Here is a 23,006-nt window from a genome sequence, read left to right as displayed (position 1 = left end):
AGAAAAAAATATTTTTATAATTATTCGCATTATCGGAGTATTATAGTGATTGTTGATTGTTTTAATAGATAATAGATATTATATATATATATATATCATTTTTATGCAGTTTTATATACATATTTATTTTCATTAATGTGATGTTTTATATAATCGTAATAAGTTTTTATATAATCGTAAAATTATCATTATAATATTTGAAATAGCTTTAAAAATAATATTAAAATTTATCAATTATAAATTGAAATATTTAATTATATATAAATTTATATTATTATTATTATTAAATAAATATATGTAGTGAATGTATAAATAAAATATAATGCAATATGACATGTTTTATTTAAACTTTTATTTATCATGATTTTTATAAATTTAAACCATTCTCCTGAGAAGTTCATTGATTTTATCTTCACGATTACCAAAATCACCACCTTCGACATAGTGGTTAGTCTTCTTACGCCAACCTCCATTAGGTGTGTTAAGCTAAAAATAAAAAAGATTAAAATTATTAATATAAAATATGTATATAAATATTTAAATAATTAATTAAATGTTTGAGTTTGACTAATGAACGCAAAATTACATGCGTACAACAAAGAGAAACTCGTATTGCTTTACGACGTAATAGGAGATTTATAGAACAATGAATATTCCTATAATCATGCCTACGTCGATGTTCGAAAAATTAAAAATTTATATACCTTGAATGGCCATAGGAAATTACTTGCAAATTTGAATTTTGGTCCAACTGTGAATATTTCATGGATTAAGTCTTCTATGCAAATAATACCAGAGCGTCCTGTAATAATTTATATTTCACATAATTATTACAATAAATATTATATAAATAAATATTGATAAAAAATATTAAACATTAAAGAAAAAAAAATATTTTATATAATTTAAAAATGTAAGAACCGTCGCAAACTTGAACGTAAAATATACGAAAAAGTTTTTCAAAGATTCTATTATTTTTTGACAAGATGGAAGGGAACAGATAAATACAATACAACTCCCATGGACTTGTCAAATGCAATAAATTATAATACTAACCAAGTTTCTTTTCAATGATGGAGTTACTTGTGATAGGAATACGTTGTCTATTTATTTTAGCAAATCCTCTTTTATAAATCAATTCTCTAACTGATTTTAAATTTGGATATCCCCATGTGATATAAGGTTCAACGATACGAAGCATGTTGATTGTTGCCTTATTTAGTTTCACAAATACACCATTATTAATTTGCTTGAGACGGAATAGTTGAAGTACCTTACGTACTTTAGGAGCAACTTGATTTACACTGAAATAATAGTAGATAATACATTATAATATTGTATAAATTTGAAGCATAATTTTAATAAAAGATCAATTATATTCACCCCCGAATACGAATAACAAATGCAAGACGTGCTTCTCCAGGTATATAATAATTGCCACGATTTTTAGCTTGTCTCATTAATCTGATTTCATCTCTTTCTTTTGTTCTATATTCTTTTACATATTTTTCAGCTCTTTTGAAGATTGCTTTCCTTTTCTTATAACGATTTGCACGTTGCTAAAATTAAAATAATTATTGTAATCATTTTAATTATTTTCAAAAATTTAAGTAATTAAAAATAACATTTTTAAAAAATATATTAATTAAATATTTAATAAGTACCTTAATCGATATTTGAAGACGTGCAGCTCGTACTGCTTCACGAGTCTTTCTTCTTTTAAGAACTGATTCCGGCACTGCCGGTAGCTTTTTTGCTACAGGCTCACTTTCTTTCTTCCTACAAGTACAAAATTATTAATTATATCATTTATGTAAAAATAAATTGTATAGTACAGAATCTAAATTAGGTTATATTATTTTGAGGAAAAGAATTATTTTGGATAATACACATAGAAATTTGATTTAGTATAAGATAAGAATTTATCTTTTATTAAAAATATAATATTTTTAGTATATTATAACAAAATGTAAATTATATTATATTTCATATTGGTTAATGATATGATTTGTTAGCATTAAGTAAAAATTTTCGTAAAAAATATAAAAACTATAATAAAAATATAATATAAAATCAAAAAAGAATTAATAATAATTTATTTTAAAAATATTAAAATAATATTAATTATTGATGTTTTCAGATTTCATTAAAATTGTGCCAAGTACTTACGGAACCGCCATTCTTCCACTAGGTAAAGAAATTCTCATTCGTAGTGCACTTCAGAGTTCGAAACATTGAATTTGAAGTTAGATACAATTCTGATGAAACTTTAAATAGTAGCGGGAAATTTGAAATTTAATTTGAGAATTTCATAAATAATCTTTTGTGGAAAAAAAAAACATATTAAAAGGAAAGGAAAATATGAAAATAACAAGAAAAATAATCTTCTTTTTTTATATAATGCATCATTCATACTATTACATTATTTACAATTGGCAGATAAATTGGCATTTTAAGCTCTTTGAAATTGGTCCAAGGATTTTGCTCTTTATTCCTCATAATCATATTATCATTATTTGCCTTTTTTTTGAAAATATGAATATCGATAGATTATATTCACTCATTTCGCGTATATCATCATCTCGTTTCATTCAACAAATGTTGGTGATGATTTATCAGAGGATCCGAGAAAATACGCAGATTATCAATGATCTTATGAATATTTAATTATACGTGGACCAAAGATAATTACTCGAGTCAAAGAACAAGACCACTGTCAATACTAACCGTCGATTAAAGTCGATTAAAGTTACAAAAACACCTAAGAAAAAAAGAAAAAAAGAAGAAAATAAAAAAAAAAGTAAATCACAAATTGTTTGTCGATTGATTGCTAGTAACATTCCACGAAAACAACAAATAACAATGTACACATTTGTCGATCAGTTTTATTCACTCTAAAAACGCAGCAAAAATCATCGAATCAGCAAAAGTTAATACAAAGTGAATGGAATACGATACAATATATCTCTATCGTTATAAAGCAATACAATAAAAATATAATACCGTCGCACGATGTTTTAAATTACGAACAAGAGACAATATGGCAAACGTATATAATTACAAATATTTTTTAGCTTATACGCTAATAATGGTAATTTATTTGGAATAATGTTGAATAAACTCCCGCGAAAATATCGCTCCGTATATGCTCGCAACACATTCGCGTCTTCTTCAATTTGACAGAGGTCTAAATCTCCTATAGAAAATCGATGGATTTGGTCCACGTTAAACAAACATACCACGCGCTCACCGAATTCACGGATAACTTGAACCTATTACGCAAATAATATATATATATGTTTTTTTTTTAATTGTTTCTTCTAAACAAAAGAAAAAAAATACATAGACAGGTTTCATCGTCATCCTCTAGAATCGTCGAGCCTTGGTACGAGTCGTTCGTTCCGGACGAACGGCTGCCATTTAATCTTACATAAAGCAAGTCGGATCAACAATAACAACAATGCACATTCGCGCAGCAACAATCCATAAATCTACATTCTTTCGTTCTTTCTTTCTCTCTCTTTCTCTCTCTTTCTCTCTCTCTCGTTCTTTTCTTTTTCTATCACGCTTGCTTAGGGTGCGACGCAGGCGCCGCTGGTTCTGAACGGAAACACGACAATAAGAAACCGGTGTACATGGCGAATAGGACGGTGATCGCGATTAGCATATACATATAGATGTTCAATTCTGGTTGACGATATCTATTCTTGCGTAACCACTCTAGTACATCTTGTTCTTTGTGTAAATCACCTAAGAAGATAAATAAATAAATAATTTAGAAGAATAATTATTTAAAAAAAAATTCTAATTTTTAATCAGAGAAAATAATCTAAATAATGAAGGGAATTTTACCTCGATAGATACTGGGGAATCTTTTGCGGAAATAGACGATGGCAGGAAGCTTGGTGACACCCCATTTCCTGGCGTATCTTGTGTCTGCCATTTTTACGAACGTGATATCCAAATTATCCGTTTCTCCATCGATATTCTCCAATTTCTCATTCACTTCTTCGCTTTCTTTATTATTGTGTTCATCTAGAATCAACAATTATTATTTATTTCATTTAATTTAATAATTTTTTTTGAAGATACTTACAGAAAAATACAGCAAGAAATTCATTCTCGTCTAACAATTTATCCAACATTTTTTTATTAACTTCTTCGATTTCGTTTTTAATTTCGAAAACGTCTTGAGAAGTCAACCATTGGAGAATTTTGTCTTCTTGAGTTAGATCGCCGTCGTAAATCAGAGGTGTCTTTTTACGAAAATAAACAAGTGATGGAACGTTAAGAATCCCAAATTTCTCTGCAGCTTCTGTGCTGAGAACTTTCACGAAATCAATACCAAATAAATCTGCTTCCCCATCGATTTTCTCCAAAGCTTCCATAATTTCGTCACATTCGGGACAGTCTTCATCGTCTAATATAAAAAAAAAATAGTCAATTCAGAAAATGAAAATGAGAAATTGGTTTGATTCAAATGAAACAGATTTTTTTTAAAGCTTACAAAAAAATACAGCTAAGAATGGAGATTCTTCGAGAAGTCTTTTCAACATCCTCTCATTCACAGATTCAATTTCATCAGCCAGTTCTCGATTATCATCATCGATCAACCATTCGAGAACTGATTCCTCATTTTGCAAATCACCTGATAGGTGTAATAAAAAATTGTTAGATAATGAATCTATTAATAATTATGAAATAATACAGTAGAACGTCGATTATTCAAATTAATTGAATGATGAAATACTTTCGAGTAAGCAATTTTTCGAATAAGAACGAAATTTGTGAATATATTGCGAAATAATTAAAAATTAAACAATTTTCAAATATGGATATTTATCACGTAATAGAAATCTATTATAAAAAAATTAATTAAATTCCGATTGTTAACATTTTCATATATATTAATTTAAATACGTAGTAATCTTATATATTCGATTATTGAATAATCGATATTCTACTATGATTGGAAAATTTAGAAACCTTCGAATAAAAGAGGATTGCCGTTTCTGAAGTACACCAGGGCAGGGAAAGTTTTAATGGAATATCGCTTAGCTAGCTGAGGATCCTGAATTTTTACCAGATGAATACCGAACACGTCGCATTCGTCATCGATTTTCTCTAATCCTTCCAAAATCTCGTCGCATATATGGCAGTTCAGTTTATCTACAATGCAACGATACGATTTAATACGTTTTATATATTACATTTAATATAATAATCATACATATGCAATAAGAAAACTTACAAAAATACACGGCGAGATATTGAGTCTCTTCAACAGACGTTTCTAACATCATTCTGGTAATTAATTCTATTCGATCCTCCGTTTTCTGAGTAATTAACCATTGTAGAACCTCTTCTTCCACTTTTAAATCTCCTGTACGAAAATATATATGTAGAATATATATCCATGAAAACAAATAAACAAATAAATAATATCAAATTAACAAGAAAACAACGAACCTTCGAACACATTTGGTATTTGATTCTCAAAATAAACCAGTACAGGAAAATCCGTGACCCCATAATCTTCTGCCACTTTAAAATCCTAAGAAAAATTTTCATTAATTATTCTATTATTCTATAATCCATGTAAATTATTTATCATTTATGACATTTATACTCACTTGTGTCTTTATGAATGTAATACCATGTCTGTCGCAATCATCGTCAATATTCTCCAATTCTTCGAGAATACCCATGCACTGATCGCAATCTTCGGCATCTAAAGAGAAACTGTATCGTTATAAAATTCACGAATTCGTGAAAGATAGATCTCTACTCGAAAGACAACGATCTATGATGATTTAATGATTGGACGATGATCTAAAAAAAGCGGTTTTTCGGCCTTTAACTATAGGGAAAGAACTAACTATCGAAAAATTACGAATGATTTTTAATGAACAGATTGAATTCGCAGCTTGTAAAAATATCACTACTATTTATCCAAATACGGATAAATAAAATCGATTGGCATGCTGGTCAGCGCAAGGCAATTATGAGATTGCATTTCTGTAGAGAGTCTGGTTCTAAGATTTTTTTCTGTGCATGCTCTCTAAACGTGCAGGTACACCTATTGATTGGCAGTGTGAGTAGTGTTATGTAAATATGAAAAAAAAAAATACATATATATACATAGAAAAAGTTTATATATATTTACAAAATTAACGAATTAAAATTTTGTTGCGAATAAAAAATAATAGAGTAATCCTCTGAAAAAGATATATTCATAAATATGCATTATTTTAAAAATAAAACTAAAAATATCTGTTGTTAAAAAGTATTCTCAAAAACAATGGACAAAAATATATATTATATATTGACAGTGAGTAGTGCTGGTGTTTCTGGGTAGTGCACACGGAGATGAACTATCTGGAACACATTCTAAATCGGTAGAGAACGGTAAAGAAAAAAAAATTGGTTCATCAACTCAATTGTTCTTTTTTTCTGTGTTCACGTGTACCATCGAGTTCCTCGGCTGCATCGTGTTCGACGATCCTTCGCTCCTTGTGGCGGGTCTGCTTCCGCTGATATTTTGCCTGACACAAGTCACAAAGCGTTCTGTTCCCTGCGGCATTAGCAGACAACGTGTACAGCACGTATGGACGGACAAGAAGACAAGATAAAAAAAGGACAGAAAGAAAAGAAAAAGAAGAAGAAGAAGAAGAAAAAAAAAAGACAGGCCAAGTAGCAACGATTAAAACGAAGAAAAGTATACGTAGAACAAGGACGACGGACAATTTAAAATAGAAGAAAAAAAAAATTTCTTTTTTGGTTAATCGTTGCGACACATTAAGCACAAATTGCAAACAAATTACCAAGAGACCAAAAGAAAGTTCGCGTAACATATGTACATAGTTTTTAGTTTCGAGCCGCGTTTTATTCTCGTCGGGCAAGAAATTTGTTGCTTCAAAAATTCAAATTGCCGTTGTTTCCAGAGCAGGAATTAATATATATAGCAGACAAGTTGCTGGCTATGATCAGCTGTTATTCTCTTTAGCAGAGAAAAACGTGTAGCGTGGAAGGAAACAGGTTATGATATAATAATTAAGGTAATCCGCTCAAAATATTTCAATATATACATATGTACAATAGTAATCGATCATTACAATTAAAATGATCGAAATGAATAGATACAATTTTTATCAATGAAAAAAGATTTGAAAATCGATAAATGGGAATATTTATAATTGAATTTTTTATGATTCATAAAAGAAGAAGAGCGGAATGAATTGTGAAATGTGAAAAAAGAAAATATGAAAATATTAGAAAATACAGTGCCGTGCAACAGGCTAGAGATACATTCCTGCTTGGCAGTTGGCCGAGGTTGAAGGACTGTCAGACTTACAGAAGTACACTGCTAATGATTCCGATTCTCTTATCAAATGCAACAATTCTTCTCCCTCCAAATCTTCGATTACCTCTCCGGATGGATCTTTTTGCGTTAATAACCATTGCAATATCTGATCCTCATCGTACAAATCGCCTTTGAACGGATATCATTACGGAATTAATTATAAATTAATCAATGGATCATTTGATCTAATTTATAACATATACCTGCGTAAATGACTGGTTCCTTCGAGGACATTTTAAAGAACAATATCGCGGGCAATGCGAAGACGCCATATTGTTTGGAGAGTTGCTTATCATCGATTTTGACGAACTTTATTCCCACGCTATCCGCCTCGTCATCGATGTGCTCGATCTCTGTCAATACCCTGCTACACTGTTTGCAGTCGTTGCTGTCTAAACATATGCGCGTCATCGCGTTCGATATGCTCGAAAATCTCATTTTTTAAAACTGTTATATACGTTTTATTCCATGTTGTGTTAAACAGATAAAATAGAAACTTGTAAAATATTGTTGAACTTTTCGTTATTGGAAATGTCTTAATTATATTTCTCTAAATATAAATTTAATTAATTAATTGTCTTGATTCTATCTTCGCCATGCGATAATATCGATTTTGAAATTTTCTTAAAAATTCCTTTTTAAAAATACTCGAATACTCACAAAAGAACACCGCCAAATAATCAGTGGTCTGCCGTATTTTGTGAAACATCTTCTTATTGATCCGTTCGATGTGATCGGTCAGCTCCATGTTCTCAGGATTGGTCAGCCAATCGAGGATTTCCTCTTCGTCGTCTATATCTCCGTCATAATTAATATTCTTCCCTTTGCGGAAGTACGTGATACCGGGTGGATTCCGGAACCCATACTTCTTCGCCATTAATCGATCCTTCATCCTGACGATCTTTATGCCGTATTCAGCTGCCTCGTCGTCGATCAATTCGATGTGCCTAAGTACTCTAGGACTTTCTGGATCTTCCTCTTTGTCTATGAGATCGAGATTTCTTTTTTTTTTTTTCTTTTCGTAAACGAGACTATGCGACATCTATCCCTTAAGTGTTCGTATTTGATTCTTATCTCATAATTAGGATTAAATAAGGGATTTCAAAATTTCTTGATTATTTAGAGAGAATGTGTTTGAACACTTAAGAGATGGATTTAATTTTATTCAAACGACGTCAAATTGTAATTTGTGAAAAATTCAAGCAAGATAAATAATTAAGTAGAATATAAATTTTTTTACGATATTAGATTTATCAATGGTATTATTTAATTCAGTTTTAAGTGTATAATAATTTTTACTTACCAATTGAATTCGAAACAAACTAAAAGATTCGTTTTACGAATTATTGAACTTATTAAATTATGAAACGAACTTTCGTTCAATTTCTTTTCCTTTTTTTTTTTTTTTGAATAAAATTGACTATATCTTACAGAAAACGACAGCCAGGAATTCTTTTGTCTCGATATATTTGTTCAGGGTGTCACGATCGATCTCTTCAATACTTTCGTCCGTCTTCTGCTTCACCATCCAATCGAGCACTTCGCTCTCGTCTAGCAGATTACCTAAGTTATCACAATGTTGTTCGATGTACTATCATCCCTTTCGTATGAGATGGTTAATCAAAATATTTCGTCAAAAAAAAGAAAGAAAAAAGAAAAAAAACTAATAGATTTCTAGATTCTATATTTATTTCAAAGATCTGGAATGGCTGTTTTGGAGATTTCTAGATGCACAAGGAAACTTATCCTCTCACAAATCATGTTCATAGTTCAACGATCGACGCCAGAGATATCAAAAAGAAAATGTTTATGGATAAATCATAGATCGCTCCATTTACGTAAGAATATCTTTCTTTAAAAAAATTAAAAAATCGTTAAGCGACGTGCGATTTCTTTTTTTTTTTAATCTGCCATTTAAAAAATTTACGAAGAATAACATTGAAAATCCTCGGTCGAGTATTTGTAGCCAAGAGTACCGTGATATGTGTTTCGTCGAGTTTTATCATTGTATCTTTGACAAGCTAATGAACAAGAAACAAACGGGAAAAATACGTCAAATACAATGTGAAATACAAAACATCAGAATGAAACGAAATATCAGTTCCATTCGGTTGAATTCGAACGTTCAACTAAGTCGTACGTAACTTTCATTTTTATGGATTTAACTTTTATTTAATAGAGATAAAAAAAAAATCTGTTTCTAGCTAGTCTGGATGAATTACAAGGGCAAGGACGCTATATCTACCATTAGCAGTAACGGGCGAAGCAAAATACAAAAGGATACTAATTGGTACTAGGAAATATATTTATTATCGAGTTTTATTATCGTACATGTTGCTCTTATGCGATTAACGAGGATGCCATACGGCAGAAATTTGCGCAAAACGTTTAACGAGCATTAAAATAATTCCATGCCTGATAATCGCGATCACAGATAGTAGCGCGATTATTAAATTTATCATCTCTATTATTACGAATAGATGTTTAATAAATAATTAATCGATTCAAATTTTATTACATTAATTCGAATTATTATATATTATACATTTACACAAAATTCAAGAGATTATTAAGTTTGGATCAATCATCACCAGAATTAATCGTTTAATTATCGCGCTGGAGAATCGGTGATCGCGACACAGAAGTACAATGTCCACGCGAGATTTATCTTTGTGTCAACGTAGATTTTGTACAGAATTATCATCGGCATTTAATTGATTTTCGGTCGAAAACAACAATGAGTACAGAAATCAACAAATAATAAGATAATTGTATAAATAAATAAATAAATAAATAAATAAATAAGGTGAGCGTTTTCCACCCGAGTTTCCTCTGCCTGGCTTTTTTTTTCCAGGGAGAAGAAAGAACAAGAATTCTCGATGTTTCGTACTCCATATCTTTTTTTTTTTTTTTTCTTTTTTATGGGGGGATTCTTCATTAACTATTCATCGTTTTTTTTTTTTTTCTTTTTGATTTTGATATATTGTTTAGTGCTCGCTTGTGCGGCCCAATAAGCGATTAAGCGATTAGTAATAGCTGGCGTAACAAGAAACGCACGTGTTCCTCGACGTTTTATTGTTGAGGAATTTCAAAAGAGGGTATGTTTATGTCGCAGCCACGATCAGTAGGTAAGGAAGGGGGAGGAAAGAATAATGTGATCGACATATCATACATTTTATCCGAAGAAGTGATCCGAAACGATCATAGAATCAAAGATACGTATGTACAAAGTCGAGATTGTTGTGTCGCGTGTGCAAGTGTAAATTATTATTATATAAGTGTAAAACTATTATACAAGAGAAAAAAGAAGGAGAAAGAAAAAAATGGGGTTCACGATTCAAAAGATAGAAATAACGAAATAATTGGCAGAATCACAATCTGCCACAATTCGCAGAATCTGAAACGAGATAAATAATTACAATCCTCGAATCTCTGGAATGAGATCAAGAAAACTAGCAGTCGTTTATTCAGGATCAATGTACGATTGCCATTGGCTACCAAATGCTATGTCGCTCGCATTGCACTTGACATAAACATACTCTTGAGAGATCTGCAGATTGATTAAACAATTATAACAATTAAGAGTCTGTTTCAACCCTGGAATTGAATTAAAAGGATACGCGTGATGATCAAATATATATATATATATTGTTTGATCGACGATAAGTAGGCGAGGTGTTCCAGGATTAAAACCAACGTGAGTGAAAATAATTAATTCAACGAAAATACGTACGTCGCTACAACCTATACCGCGAAATCTAGGTAGAACACTACGGAACGTTCGGAACAAAATATTTCTTCAAAAAAAAAAAAAAAAAAAAAAAAAAAAGAAAAAGAAATACTTCTTCTAAAAGAAAGAGTCCTACCCCGTTCTATCGTGAACGTTACCGACCAAAAATGCAAATGGAATAGCGGTATCTTGTCGTCGCGACGATTAACAATAAAACAACGATACGCAAAATTAATTAATGGCAGGAAGATCAAAATGGATATACCGGTCTGTTTGCGGCGGCCATCTTTGATCGATTGCATTCATTTCGATTCACGCGCATGTAAGGCTTCTTTTTTTTTTGCACGAGAAATGCATGTGGATTTATTATTATTATTATTATTTTTTTTTTCTGATTTTTCTTTTTTTCGTTTTTTTTAAGTAGTAGTAAAAATCGTTTTAGTAGTAGAGTGAGCAAGTCTTATGTTTCTCGAAAATGAAAAGCAATGTGCAAGTTTGTTGTTCACTTTTCTTTTTAATGTTTTAACAATATTTATTATGAATCAAACGTAATTAATGATGATTTAGATTCGCTGGTCTATTTGCAGATTTTTTTTTTTTTTTCTTTCTCATGAAAGCTCCTGACAAGAACGATTATTTTGCAGTGCTTTTGGGTAAGTACATTTATATATATGAAAAATAAATATGGCTCTTTTTTTTTTTTGGGATTACAAAAAATGTTAAATGAGGGATGCAAGACGCATGATTCTTCTATGATCGATGCCGATCATGAATTCTTGATGAGATTTGAAATATTTATTCGTGACGATGAACGTGGAGGAGATAAATGATGATTACATCGATGATGATAATGTTTCGAGATATCGATGACGAATTGAAAAAAATGACGATAACAAGTTTGTTCAGAAAGAACGAAATTTTTCTTTCTTTTTTTTTCTTTTTACGATCATTTTTCTTCTTCAACATTTCTCCCTCTCTTCTTCTTCGTCGGTCTATCTAATCGATAGACGATGAATTTGGACGATTCCCTTCTACTTGATTCTGCTTCCTCATTATCATCTTCTTGCCTTAGACACATCGGTTTTCTTTCTCTCTCTCTCTTTCTGTCTCTCTTACTTTGATCCATTTCGTCCTCCACCTCATGCTTCCTTCTCCTCGTTCTTTAGACTTTCATGATGTATGGAAGCCCGGCCACAACTGCAACAGGCCATAACCCCGACCCAACTCTCAGTGAGACGTAGAAAAACTGTATCCTCACGATCCTTTCTCATCGCGGAATTTTTTTTTATTATTTTTATTTTTATTTATTTATTTTTTTTTTTCGTTTCATTTTCATTCTAAATTAGATACATTCTTGGTTCCCACGATTATACGTGTATATATATATATATATATTTTTTATTTCTTTTTTTTTTTTAATTTTTATCTCTTCGGAGTCGACGAATATATATACGCCTATGGTATAGTTTTGTGAGTCGCGTCGTAAGCAACTTTTTTTTGTTTTTAATTATCACGAATTTTCGATCGACGATTACAAGGTTCTTGGACAGACATACACAATGTAATAGGAGATAGGAAAGGATCTGATAAACACATCTGTGACGGAGCTATAAAGGAAGATATCTCTAATTACAATTAATTTAATCGAATAAATTTTCTATTTTTAATTTAATTCGTTCCATTTTAAATTAAAACTCGTTAAAAAAAGAAATAAATTTCCAATTAAAGGCAAAATTAAAGAGAATTATAGCTCCGTCGCGTTTGAATCGTTTTAATAGTTACGTATCTATTGTATATCCGGTACGCGGACGCTCTAGAATATTTACAAGATGGCCGATCGAACATGTGTTAGAAGACTAGAGATTCTCGCGGAATTGTTATCCCGACGATTCGAGGAATCCGAGGAGCCAGCCCACCGGCTTTCCTAGGCACGTTTCTTGGATCGTCTTGCTCGTCCAGAACTTGCGGCTCGTGATTCTCTTCATGGACCGCGCGACACACCTGCATCCGAGATACGAAGACGTTTCGTCAGCCGGCCCTTTTCTCACTCAACGTTTCTTTCCAGCCCCCGTCTTCATACAGTCACTTCGTTTCTATGTATCTAACTACCTCCTTCCTACATTGCCGATCAAATCACTGCCCACATAAACACGTGGACATTGATTTTCTTTTCTTACGTTCATGGTAGTTGAATATCAAGCAGAGATAAAAAGATGATCACTGAGCGGCCAAATCGATCGAACAAAAGTGATATTTTCGATCATTTCGTATTTAGTATTAGTCAAGTGATTTTTTCATTTTCTTCATTGATGTAATTAGTTGCAAAATTACTATTGTCAAAAACCATTTTTATAATAGATAAGTAAAATAAATAATAGATGTATAAGTAATCTGCGATTCCTTTTTTTTTCATAATTGCATAAAAATATATTTTTGATAAAGTATACGAATTATTTTATTTTTATTCGTGTATGTGGATTATGAAAATTAGAAAAAGATGTTAAAAATTTATTATGTTAGATATAAAATATTTGTTACAGAATCTTTTTGTTACAGTCAGACCATAAATCTTTTTTACTTTACATGTAGATAAATATATTGAAATAAAATAAAGAAAATCTTATAAACAACTTTCCAAAAGTAATTTTGCAACCTCTTTGGGAAATTATTTCGCAATTTACAGATTGGAATAATTTAAAGATTTAAATACTTCACATCACTTTTGCTCGATCAAAATTACATAATATATCTCCTCGTCATATTTTATATTATATTATGTTAATGGTTAAAATTCTAAATTTTACAGATGTTAATGAAATGATGAAAATTATATACACTTAAATGATCTCTTTGCGTAATGAGATGTTACGTGTACAATTGGCGTGTACAATAATTTCGATCGTTAACAAAAATCCCTACTCTATTTTTGATGATCAACTAAAAGAAAATGAGATTGTATATTAATGCCACGCTTAATCAAACCTACGTTCTTTTCGTCATCTTTTCATCTCTGAACACTAAAATACACGTTTCTCTTTCTTCTAATTCTTCCTCGTTTAATTATTCTTCAACATTACCATCCTTATCCGAATAGATCTTCCATGAGGCATTCGTGTTGAGATACTTAATATGATCCTGGTCGTGTATGGGGCAGTGATTTAATCCCGCGATAATCACAGCCAGTTGAGATATTTACCGCTTCCGAAGAATCCTTTCTTGGCCTTCTGATCACTTGATTTGCTAACCCCAATCGTCGCCATTTTTCTGCTTTCCTTCGCGGTGAGTTTGTTAATCGGCTTCAGGCCGGGCAGACCCAGCTTTTCGGACCTCTCATGAGCTTTGCCCTTGTCCTTGGCCGCCGGACTGATTTTCGTGGCCTTGGCGATCTTGGTGCCGTGGGCGACTTTGGCAGGACAGCACTGGTAGGGCTCATAGGAGGGAATCTTGGGTTTCGCGCTTTTACCTCCCATGCCGATGTAGAAACAGCCGTCGCCTGCAGTAAGCAAATCATACAACGAGTCAGATATACAGAGAGTTTCCAGACAAAGATGTATGGCAGAAAGAAAGACAGAAAGAGAGAAAGAAAGAAAAGAGACATAGAGAAAGAGAGAGAGAGAGAGAGAGAGAAAGAAAAAAAAAAGAGTTGGTCAGAAAAAATTGGCTAGCCTAAGGCTGATTGATTTATTCCTTCACGAGTCAATGAGGATAGGATAGATTTGATGAAAAAAAAAAAAGAAAGAAAATAAAAAAAAAGAAGAAACAATTTAGAGAGGAGTGTGAAAGGTAACAAAGAGAAACAGATAAGAGATGAAGAGATGAAGATATTGATAAAAAAAAAAAAAAGATGTGAAGAAAAACAGACAGAGATAGACATTGAGAAGATTGATTCGATTGACTCGTGAGAATTTGACGTTAACTAGTGCAGAGAGAACGTGTCACTTCAATCCCAATTGCGCAGCAAAAGCCAAACGTGCATGTTTCTCATTGAGGAGAATATCTCGCGGCGAGTCGACGACTCTTTTATACGTCATTTTGGCGTGGACCAGCCTCCACTTAAATTTTCATCAGAAAAAAGAAAATAAAGTTAAAAAATAGAAGTAAAATTGATTTGCTGTATTTTTCAATTTCTACATTTTTATCTACGTTTTAATCACAATGAGAAGTATCGTTAAATATTTCTTTTTTTTTTTTTTCAATTTTTTTTTTTTTATACAATTTACACGCTATAATGAATCGAAGTGCTTTGAAATTTGTTGAAATCACGCGAACAATGGAATTGTTGGCATGTTTCATTGCGGTGAATATTAGTTGCGAGATATTCCGAACGAACCCCTCCCGTGTTATCTCCCCGCTTTATCAAGCGGAAGCCAGTCCGATTTTCTTCGACTCGGAGCTCGCTGCAGACGACAGCTGTCAACTACAACAGGAACCATCGGCTCGCTTTGGAGAAATTGTTATTATTTCTTATGTTGGGTAGTAAAAGTGCGATCGAGGTCTTCTGGAGCTACGGTACCACCATTTGAACAACAATAATTTTACTTACCTAGAGAAAGAAAGAGAGAGAGAGAAAGAAAGAGAAAATAAAACAAATAAAAAATAATGACTAAAGCTTAACGATATGTAATCTAATAAATGTATGAACTAGATACGATCAACTTTCAAAATGGCGACTGTAGTGTTTGGTCACGTAGCTCCATTGATGAAGGGAAATGTCATAAGGCTGGCATGCACGAGGGTAATTCAAAAATTTTAGAAAGTGGAGAATAAAAAAAAAGGGGTGGACAAAAAAGGAGTCAGATTGAGTGAGTTAAGGAAACAGAAGAATAAAAAAAAATAACAAAAAATAATTTTAATTTTCATGCAGGTACGCCCTACGGCCACCAGCTCGACCGTAAACGGCGAGTGGACGGCCATGTTTCATTCAAAATTACTTGTTATATCCGAATCGTTTTACTGATAATATAAAATACACATATATTTCTACGTTTTGTTTTCTGCAGGGATGTCATTTTATAGCATTATTGCTTTCTATTTTATGTTTTTTTTTTTTATAATATCGCGCAATACAAAGCCCGTCACACTTCGATCTCTCACGTGAAATCCTCTTCGGCCTCCTTGGTTGGCGTTGGACCTTTACCTTTGTCCAGGATATTCTTCAGGGCTTTGTTCAATTTCTTATTTTTTTCTTCGTTGTCGTCATCATCATCGTCATCATCATCATCATCGTTATCATCATCATTATTATCATTGTCATCATCATCTTCATTATCGTCATCATCGTCTTCGTCATTGTCGTCATCATCGTCGTCTTCGTCATCATCGTCTTCGTCTTCATCGTCATCGTCATCATCATCATCATCATCATCATCATCATCGTCATCGTTATCATCATCATCATCATCATCATCATCATCATCATCATCATCATTATCATTACCTGCGTATTAACAGGGTCATCGATAACATTCTTCGCGACCGGAAATGAGAGCGTGTACCTACGTTTTTTGTGATCGATACGGCCTCTCGGTCCAAAGGATGCATGCATTTTAGAATGGATCACATTATTTATATATATATATATCACAACGAACACGTATGAATTTGTTAACGATATTGTTTCCTGTATAAACGATTGCAACATATGTTACATATATTTGATAGTATGTGGAAAAAGATGTTGCATGTCCGCGTGTATTTTTTTGAATTGTGTGTATTCGTCGAAATTTAAAAAATTTTTTTGCTCGTACTGTTTCGTCGCCAGTGATCTCATTTATAAAAAGAAAGGAAAAAGAAACAAAAACAAATAGCAGACAGTTCTTCCTTTGAATTATAAAATCTTTACTTGCGATCTCTAATTGATTTAAATTAAAAATCTTCAAACCAAGAACTGTCCTCTAGTTTTTGTAATTTTTTTTTTTTTTTTATATACCGATCGACTCGACAGACGACGAAACAGATCAATGGAAACGCGGTCAAAGAAAGACCTCTTGCATCACAAACGTGCTCGAAAGCGTCAGGTTTTAGACAAATTTGATTAATCACCGATTGATCAGGATTTAATGTAGCTATACGCTCTGCTTTTATATTTTTCCTTTTCCTCCGCTTGAATCGAAAAACCGCGCTCTCGCCGAAACAGACGATCTAGATTGCTGCAGTGTGGCGGTGTGATAGAGCATGTGATAAAAATGGAATATAAAGATAAAAAAATAAAAAAATAAATCAGACATTTATAAGAAATAAGAATCAGTAATAGAAAGAGAGACAGAGAAAATGGATTCAAGACAAAATTGAAGCTCGCATTGTATGAGTGTTGGTTTTAAATGCATTGTGAACGGGTCAGTTGGCCAGAGCGATTTTGCGCGCGCGTTAGAAGCTAGATCATGAATCGAATTTGTTTTTTTGTTTTTCACCGAGCTTTGTGAGATCTTTCTTTTTTTTTTTTTTTTTTTTTTTATTTCGTTCTTGTTCTTTTCTCGTTTACTTCAAACCGAGCAATGAATATACATTTCATTCACCGCCGATCCTCTTTCAATCTCTTAAACCCTTTAACGCTTAAAGAATACATTTAATTACATAAAATAAAATTAAATATTAAACTAAGCATATATAAACTCAAACCAAGCATATATATGTTTATAATACATGTACGTATACACTAATTGAAAATATATATATATATGTTCATATATATGCTTATATGCATGTATATTACTAATTAAAGAATCGAATAACAAAAACAACTCTTGCCAATTTTAATTTTTTTCCCAGAAGGATAGAATGATAATTTGGCACGTTTTATTATTTACAACAAATTAAAATTTTCCTCTTACAAAAGTGTTATTTCTAATTATGTTATCATAAAAGAGTAATATCTAATCAAATCACAATCAAAGTTGTAATAGATATATCGATATGAACAAGAGTTGTTTTTGCTGACGAAGGTTTTGCGAAACTTTCAATTAAATTTCTTCTTGCTCGAATATATATATTGATTATTTTAAAAGAATACTATGAAGAAATTATATATTTTAAGCGTCAATATTATATGCAAGAAATCGATGATATAATTTTCTTTGCTTCTTATTTTTTTTTTTATCGCGGTCATGAGGATTGCGATTGTGGCAGAGTGATCGGGGTGATCACCATGGCGCGAGTATTTATTACTCGTAGCCAGGTGGTATAGTCACGACCGAGATTAACGTCACAAAGAACAGTACACCAATAATAATAATCATCGTCCTAGAAATCTCCTTACTTTTCTGTTCGATTAGCCATTCCAGAACTCTCTCCTCGTTCTTAAGATTACCTACAAAAGGCACACACGCATATCAGGATCAGCTCAGTTGCATGGTGTACCGAGATTTCTTTTCATTTGTTCGGTTTTGCAGGGGGTTTTTTTGTTTAAATTTCGAGGGGGGTCGTCAGGTTATTGGTGGCGGGGTACCACCAGTTGTGGGATGGGTAGCCAGTTGTTCTTCCTTTTTTTTTAATCTTGTGTTTCTTTCGTTTTCATTTCAATAAGATTTGTTTGTATGTTTAAAATGTTTATTTTATATCGCTTGAGTACCAAAAAAAAAAGAACTTCTTACTATTTTATTAAATATTAGTAATAAGGTATTGAAATATAACATATTTATGATTTTTAAAGTAATTATTTAAAAATTGCCTTCTAAAAATTGATTCTCTAAAAAAATTTAATTAATTAAAAGAATGAAAAGATTACTATAATTGTTTGCTTATTTTACGGTACTCAAATGATCATCAATTTGTTTTCAAACAAGAATAATATTTACTGTGCGATGAATCTTGTTGAAATCGATCTCGAGTTAATCGATCGATTTATCTGGTTTCTCAATCTTAATTACGAATAAAATCTGAAACTGATTTTATATCAGTCAACCATTTACAATAAAATATTTCGAGCTTCAATGAAAGAAGAACAATGCAGAGCAAAAAGGGATGTCTACGAGGAATATAAAGCAGAAATCTCTACGCGTCTTTGTTTCAATAATAATATTAATAAATAAAAGAAAAAAAAAATATCATATCAGAGAAAAACATATAAAGAAAAAAAAGGAAAAAAAAAAAAACAAAATCTAACTAAAAGAAACAAAGACGATCGAAGAACGAAGGGAGCGCGAGTGTTGATTATAATCGAACAAACCAAGGATTGAGCAATCGAGACTTACCGTCGTACATGATGGGCACGCCAGTCTCGTAATAAACGAGCGCCGGAAATGCGAAAACGCCGATTTCAGCGGCTAATTTCGCGTCGTTTGACTTAACGAATTGGATACCGTGTTTGTCGGTATCGTCGTCGATGGTCTCTAGATCTTCGAGAATTTCCGGGCACGTTTCGCATTTATCATCGTCTGTTCAAAAGAAATGGCTTATTTTCTAAAAGAAGTTTTCTCTTTTAGTCTTTAGAATTAATGGTCTCTTAAGATATTGAACTAGATAGTAGAACTCTATTTATAACGTGAGCTTATATAATTAATATTATTAAAAATTTCATTTATGCGATAAAATATAGATAACACGATTTCGATATATCTTGACTTCTGTTTTTTTTTTTATATTAAATTCATGTCAAATTGTAAATCATAAAATTAAAATTATTTATAATAGCAATAATTATATATATTATTTTTATATTTAATCGCGTATTTCATTCATGATTATGATGCAAAATTATTATAAATTTATTTATAAAATAAATTTTTTTATTCAATTATTTAAAATCTATTTCTGTTATAAGGGTGTTAATATATCTCGTGCGATATCTTTGGAGTGTCAATTTTAAAGGCTAAAACAAATACAAAAATTGATATATAGAAAATCAAATGTTATAAGAAATTGAAGTTTGAATTAGTAAACGATGAAATAGATATGATCATGATTTTTGTTTTAGTTTGACTTTCTTATTTCACTCAATACGAATTATAATAAATAAATCTAAATCTTTTTGTTTTACATTTGTGTTTGTTTTGCCTTCTAAAATTGATTCTCTAAAAATGAATATATTAATACCTTATATAAGTATGTGTATATATTGTATCTTCTTAATTTTTCGATATCCATTGTTTAGAATCAATTAAAATATGCAGTACAATTGTAATTTATATTAAGTAAGATAACGAAATAATTCTTTAAGATCATTCTAGTGGTAAGTTTTAGATTTATAAATTTTTAAAAATTTTATTCAATGCAATGTAGTTGTTATTTATATAAATATGTATATGTTAATATTAAAAGATAAATTTATAATAATATTAAAATTAAATGATGATAATATACTTTAAAAATTATAAATTTTCCATATTTTGATATATTGCACTTGACATATTAATAATCGGAATAAATAGAGTTCTATTATATTTATATATTTTATTCAATTAAATATTGAGATTTGTTGAGAGATTATAGGATATAAAATACACTTACAAAAGAATACAGCAAGATGCTCGACGTCATTGATCAATACCTGCAGCGTCTTCCGGTCAACGTTTTCGATCACGTCCGGGGTTTGAGTTCGAAGGTCCAATATCCAATCCAAAATCGCTTCTTCGTGCATCATATCACCGTTGTAAACCTGACGGAATTTGTGTCTGTAAAACGCCAATGCCGGTAGACCAGGAAGATCGTATTCCTTTTCGATTCCTTCGTCCGAAATTTTTACGAAATCGATATCTTTCTCTTCGCACTCGTCATCGATATTCTCGAGCTCTTGCAAGATCTTTTGGCTCTTCTTGTCGCCTTCCTTATCTAGAATAGAAAATCATGATACACGATCTTTCATTTAATAATTTTTTTATTGTAGAATAAATAATACGATGTTAAAAAAAAGTTAAATTATTATCGATTAATTATTAATTTCCAATAATTATGTGGCTTGAATTAAAGAAATCGATAATGTAATGTCGAGAATACTAACAGAAGAAGATAACGATATAATCGTTCTCCTCAAGAATGTTCTCTAGCATCTTGGCATTCACTTCTTCGATCTTTCCAGGGATCTCGAGTGTATCTTCATCGGTGATCCACGAGAGAACCTCGTCTTCATCCTCGATATCTCCCTTGAAGATCAAAGGTTCTTTGTTCCTAAAGAAAGCCAAAGTGGGGAAGGTCTTAATTCCTTGTTTCTTCGCGAAACCCATGTCCTCTGTGGTGACGAAGATGATGCCAGTTTCGTCCAGCTCGTCGTCGATATTCTCCAACTCTTTGAGAATTTTATCACACTCGTCACCGTCCTCACAATCTCCACCTGATAAATCGTATTTAAAAAATTTATCAAACAAAATTCATCCAAACAAATATCCAAACATTATCACTCGAATCGAAATCACTTACTGAAGAATGCGACGACGTATTCATGTTCCTCGATCAGATCGACCAGTATCTCATCCGTGACTTCCTCGATGGTGGCAGTGTTCTTTTGCTCGATCAGCCATTCGAGAACCTCGTCCTCGTTCAACAGATCGCCCTCGTAGATGGCCGGGATCTTGTTCTCGAAGTAAACCAGAGTCGGAAGGTGATCGATACCGTATTCCTTCGCCTCGGCGTCGTTGTCCATACGGATGATCACGATACCTTCCTTCTCCAGCTCGTCGTCAATGTTTTCCAACTCGTTCAGGATGCGTATGTCCTGCTTGTCGTCCTTGTCGTCTACGGAAGGGAATCAATTCGTGTCTCGTTTTCGCTCGCGATCGACCAACAGCACCTACCTAACCGGTAACAGTGGAAGAATGTTAAAAGGAGGTAGAAAGACGAATCGATCGCTTACAAAACAGGACTGCCAAGTACGGCGAAGTCTCAATCAGCTTGTCCATCATCTCGTCCGTCACTTCAGGTATCTCTGTGTGCTTCTTCTGATGCAGTAGCCATCCGAGCAGTTGATCCTCGTTCATCAGATCGCCTGTGGAAAAATAGAGAACAAATTTTGTTTTGTAATCGAGAATTTTGTAGAAGCAAAGTTAAATCTTTTAATGATTAATCAATTTTTTTGTGAAGCTCAAGATTCTTTTTAACAAAATATTTTATGATTTTTATTTAAATTAGTATTTCTTTTTCTTTTTTTAAAAATTCTATCAAATTTTGATTCATCTTGAATTTAAAATGATTCAGATATGAAAATACCTTCGTATATGTGTGGAATCTTTTTTTCGAAGAATACCAGCGTCGGCAGAGACTCGATGCCGTATTCCTTGGCTTCATTGAGGTCGGAAATCTTCACGAACGCTATGTTATGTTGATCGCAGTCATCATCGATGTTCTCCAATTCACCAAGGATCTTCTGGCTCTTCTTCTGATCCTTATCATCTGTGAAAAAGATAATAAAAATAAATTCGATGCACGAAACGAATATTTCATATAATTTTTTCTATTAATATTTTTAATATAAACATAAATAAATATAATGTTAAAATGAAAAAGAAATTAATCACTGACAAAAGAGGACGGCTACGTGAGGCATCTTGTCGATGACCATATCGAGCATCTCGTCGGTGATATCCTCGATGTGATCGCTCTTCTGTTGCTGTTCCAACCACTTTAAAACTTTTTCCTCGTCCTCCAAATTTCCCTCGTATATCGTGGGTATTCCCTTCTCGAAATAGATCATGCTGGGAATTTTCTCGATACCGTACTCCTTCGCTTCCTCAGCATTGTCGATCTTCACGAAGGTCACCCCTATCTGATCGCATTCGTCGTCAATGTTCTCCAGTTCATTGAGAATCTTTTGGCATTTCCGGTCGTTGTTGTCGTCTGATAATTCATAATTTTTGTAAAATTACAGATCATATTATTGAAAGAAAATTGATTTTCAAATTAAAAAAAAACATCGATTATAAAAAAGTGAATACGATGCTTAAATTATCATAAATATATAATTAAATTATTTATATAATTTTCTCT

At 32.0% G+C, this 23,006-nt stretch overlaps 2 protein-coding genes across 5 annotated transcripts in view; both read right to left on the bottom strand.

Moving 5' to 3' along the window:
• Positions 1–328: 328 nt before the first annotated feature.
• Positions 329–2,320, bottom strand: LOC107964351 (60S ribosomal protein L7). Its single transcript, XM_016911957.2, has 6 exons — positions 2,170–2,320; positions 1,665–1,779; positions 1,384–1,559; positions 1,057–1,304; positions 705–802; positions 329–486 (listed from the first exon to the last, which is right to left on the bottom strand). The coding sequence occupies exons 1-6, from the start codon at positions 2,205–2,207 to the stop codon at positions 376–378; spliced, it is 786 nt and encodes a 261-aa protein (XP_016767446.1). The 5' UTR covers positions 2,208–2,320; the 3' UTR covers positions 329–375.
• A 156-nt stretch (positions 2,321–2,476) lies between these two features.
• Positions 2,477–23,006, bottom strand: part of LOC413936 — a 41,287-nt gene continuing 20,757 nt past the window's right edge. For 2 of the 4 annotated variants that reach the window (XM_026440252.1, XM_026440253.1), the window contains 20 exons: positions 22,542–22,856; positions 22,230–22,412; positions 21,877–22,008; positions 21,444–21,758; positions 21,028–21,357; positions 20,538–20,858; positions 19,283–19,465; positions 8,795–8,926; positions 8,024–8,347; positions 7,567–7,755; positions 7,355–7,492; positions 6,470–6,574; positions 5,634–5,731; positions 5,470–5,554; positions 5,252–5,383; positions 4,987–5,169; positions 4,508–4,648; positions 4,097–4,420; positions 3,853–4,035; positions 2,477–3,750 (listed from right to left, as the gene is read on the bottom strand). In XM_026440252.1, the coding sequence (XP_026296037.1) occupies positions 3,563–3,750; positions 3,853–4,035; positions 4,097–4,420; positions 4,508–4,648; positions 4,987–5,169; positions 5,252–5,383; positions 5,470–5,554; positions 5,634–5,731; positions 6,470–6,574; positions 7,355–7,492; positions 7,567–7,755; positions 8,024–8,347; positions 8,795–8,926; positions 19,283–19,465; positions 20,538–20,858; positions 21,028–21,357; positions 21,444–21,758; positions 21,877–22,008; positions 22,230–22,412; positions 22,542–22,856 (4,001 nt within the window). In that variant the 3' untranslated portion in view covers positions 2,477–3,562. Of the gene's footprint in view, positions 3,751–3,852; positions 4,036–4,096; positions 4,421–4,507; positions 4,649–4,986; positions 5,170–5,251; positions 5,384–5,469; positions 5,555–5,633; positions 5,732–6,469; positions 6,575–7,312; positions 7,493–7,566; positions 7,756–8,023; positions 8,348–8,794; positions 8,927–19,282; positions 19,466–20,537; positions 20,859–21,027; positions 21,358–21,443; positions 21,759–21,876; positions 22,009–22,229; positions 22,413–22,541; positions 22,857–23,006 lie in introns of all 4 variants that reach the window. The other 2 variants (XM_026440254.1, XM_026440255.1) reach the window with 2 other exon arrangements.

This window comes from Apis mellifera, linkage group LG4 (assembly GCF_003254395.2).
Source record: "Apis mellifera strain DH4 linkage group LG4, Amel_HAv3.1, whole genome shotgun sequence".
Taxonomy (NCBI): domain Eukaryota; kingdom Metazoa; phylum Arthropoda; class Insecta; order Hymenoptera; family Apidae; genus Apis; species Apis mellifera.
The sequence above is the reverse complement of the archived record's forward strand: the minus strand, read 5'-3'. Positions and strand labels throughout refer to the sequence as shown.

Coding starts and splice junctions, on each gene's coding strand:
- LOC107964351 (XM_016911957.2), bottom strand. CDS start 2,207: ATGAGAATTTCTTTACCTAGTGGAAGAATGGCGGTTCC. Junction 803..1,056: donor CATCATTGAAAAGAAACTTG/GTTAGTATTATA, acceptor AAATTATTACAG/GACGCTCTGGTATTATTTGC. Junction 487..704: donor ATTTCCTATGGCCATTCAAG/GTATATAAATTT, acceptor TTTTATTTTTAG/CTTAACACACCTAATGGAGG.